This window comes from Paramisgurnus dabryanus, chromosome 3 (assembly GCF_030506205.2).
Source record: "Paramisgurnus dabryanus chromosome 3, PD_genome_1.1, whole genome shotgun sequence".
NCBI classification, from domain to species: domain Eukaryota; kingdom Metazoa; phylum Chordata; class Actinopteri; order Cypriniformes; family Cobitidae; genus Paramisgurnus; species Paramisgurnus dabryanus.
This window is the reverse complement of record NC_133339.1, coordinates 5,095,754-5,097,840: the sequence shown is the minus strand read 5'-3', so window position 1 is coordinate 5,097,840 and position 2,087 is coordinate 5,095,754. Positions and strand designations below refer to the sequence as shown.

At 36.9% G+C, this 2,087-nt stretch overlaps 1 protein-coding gene across 1 annotated transcript; it reads left to right on the top strand.

The window, feature by feature from the left end:
• The first annotated feature begins 368 nt into the window (after positions 1-368).
• Positions 369-1,640, top strand: LOC135734183 (claudin-4-like). Its single transcript, XM_065253106.2, has one exon. The coding sequence runs from the start codon at positions 474-476 to the stop codon at positions 1,062-1,064; it is 591 nt and encodes a 196-aa protein (XP_065109178.1). The 5' UTR covers positions 369-473; the 3' UTR covers positions 1,065-1,640.
• The last annotated feature ends 447 nt before the right edge of the window (positions 1,641-2,087 follow it).

The window sequence follows — 2,087 nt, the reverse complement described above, 5'->3', positions numbered from 1 at the left end:
TTAGTAATTTGTACTGTTTTGAACTGATAGTTTTTTGCACTTTCATTTTAATTGCATACAAACTAAAACTTTATTTTTTGCTGGATAAAAACAAATCTGTGTTTGATAAACCACCTACCACATAATTATAAAATAGGAGAGTAAAAACTTTAATAACCTTCTGTTAAATGACATTAACTAATTAAGCAAAACAGACACCCTTTTAACCAGAAACAAACAAAACAAAAAAAATTCCAATGCAGTTGCCAGAAGGAAACTCCTTTCACCAATGAGGAACCTTTCGACATGCCCCCTACCTTTTGACACGCCCTTACCTTTCGGCACGCTCATTATTCCAAGTTGCAGCTACCCCTGTCTCATCTGGAGGGACGTTTTCAAAGATATCTTCTCCTTTCTCTTTGTTGGCTATTATAAAGCACAGATTAACTTCTGAGAGACTTTCTTTGGTGTAAAGACTTATTAGCACACTCAGAATGGAAGTCGTAAAGTCAAAGATACTAGGTCTAAGCCTAGCTATTTTAGGTTGGATCGGGGCCATTGTGGTCTGTGCTTTACCCATGTGGAAGGTCACTACTACCGTCCGGTTATTCCCTGCTGCAGAGTCGATCACCAAATGGGAGGGAATCTGGAAGAGCTGTAAGAATAGCACCGGAGAGAAGCTGTGTGAAATCCAGGACTACTCGACCCTCAGCTCAGACCTGCAGGCGGCCCGGCCTCTGTGCATCATCGTTATCGTGATGGGAGGGCTCGGACTTCTCTTCTTCATCGTGGGCGCCAAGTGCTGTGATCAAGTTATAAAGGTCTCTGGCTGCACCTTCATTTGCGCTGCCGTTTTGCTTTTTATCCCCGTGTGCTGGGCGGCTTACAGTACCATCAAGGCCTTCTTCAAACCTGTCACCAGCCCTGGCATCATTGAGGTTACGAATCCGATAGGTGTATCTCTGTATTTGGGATGGGCATCCAGTGCCCTTCTTTTCGGTGGAGGAAGCATTCTGGGCTGTAGCTGCCTCTCGGCTAGTGTTTTAGATTTTGTTGTGAAAACCGGCACTGCATTATTGTCATAAGCTACTTAATTTGTGAAAACATTCACCGTATTAATGTCACAGGCTGTTTCATGTGATATGCAAATTATCCAAAGTATATTTTTTAACCAACTTTATATGTAATCCTTAGAAACATTATAAACCTGTGATATTCTTTTATACTCCAATTTTATGTGTAATCCTTAAAAGCTTTATAAACCTGTGATGTTCTTATAGTTTATATTACAAATATTGTTTCGATGCAAAGTATTGTAAACACTGAGTTGGGAATATATGCATGACGGCTCTTTAATTACATGTTTGGCAAATGAAAGACACATATACAGTCTTATATAAACTCGTTTATTAGAGTAGAGTAGAGAGGAAAAAACATGTATTAGAAAATAATATAACAAGAGGTTGTAGCAGCCAGTAATGTAATAACGTCCAATAACGTAATCATTTTATTGTAATAAAGCCAATAATGTAATAATTTGCCAATGTAATAACATTTATGAATCAATAATGTAATAACGTTTTCCCAATAACGTAATAAGTTATTACTTTATTTGCTGGTCATTATGCTATCGGCATGGTTGGGGAAAAACTATAAAACTGTAATAACTGCAGCCAATAATGAAATGGTATACTGATATCACTTCATTTAAAGTTTATTTACTGGATATAAAGTGTCACACTTCTATAGCACAGTACTAGGCTATTCCAAATAGCTTAAAATCATGATCATAAACACCCTCTCTGTCTTTGTATGCATTTATTTTCCTCATTCTTCTTTCTTATTAAATTACTGATTTATTATAAAGTAATGTTTCATTAACAACTGTAATAAATACATGGATACAGTAAATACATGGCTCGGTTTTTTTAACTTGCATAAAATACTGTGGTTTATAAACAATGTGGCTAATTCCGTGTGTGGGGGTGCGTGTGTCCGTAATTTTGCAGAAAATGCAATTGATCACTAATGTGACTGACATTTAACTCTCTTCAGTTGTCTGCAAACTTACTTGGCAAACATGTTGAAAGGTAAATTGCTATCTAATC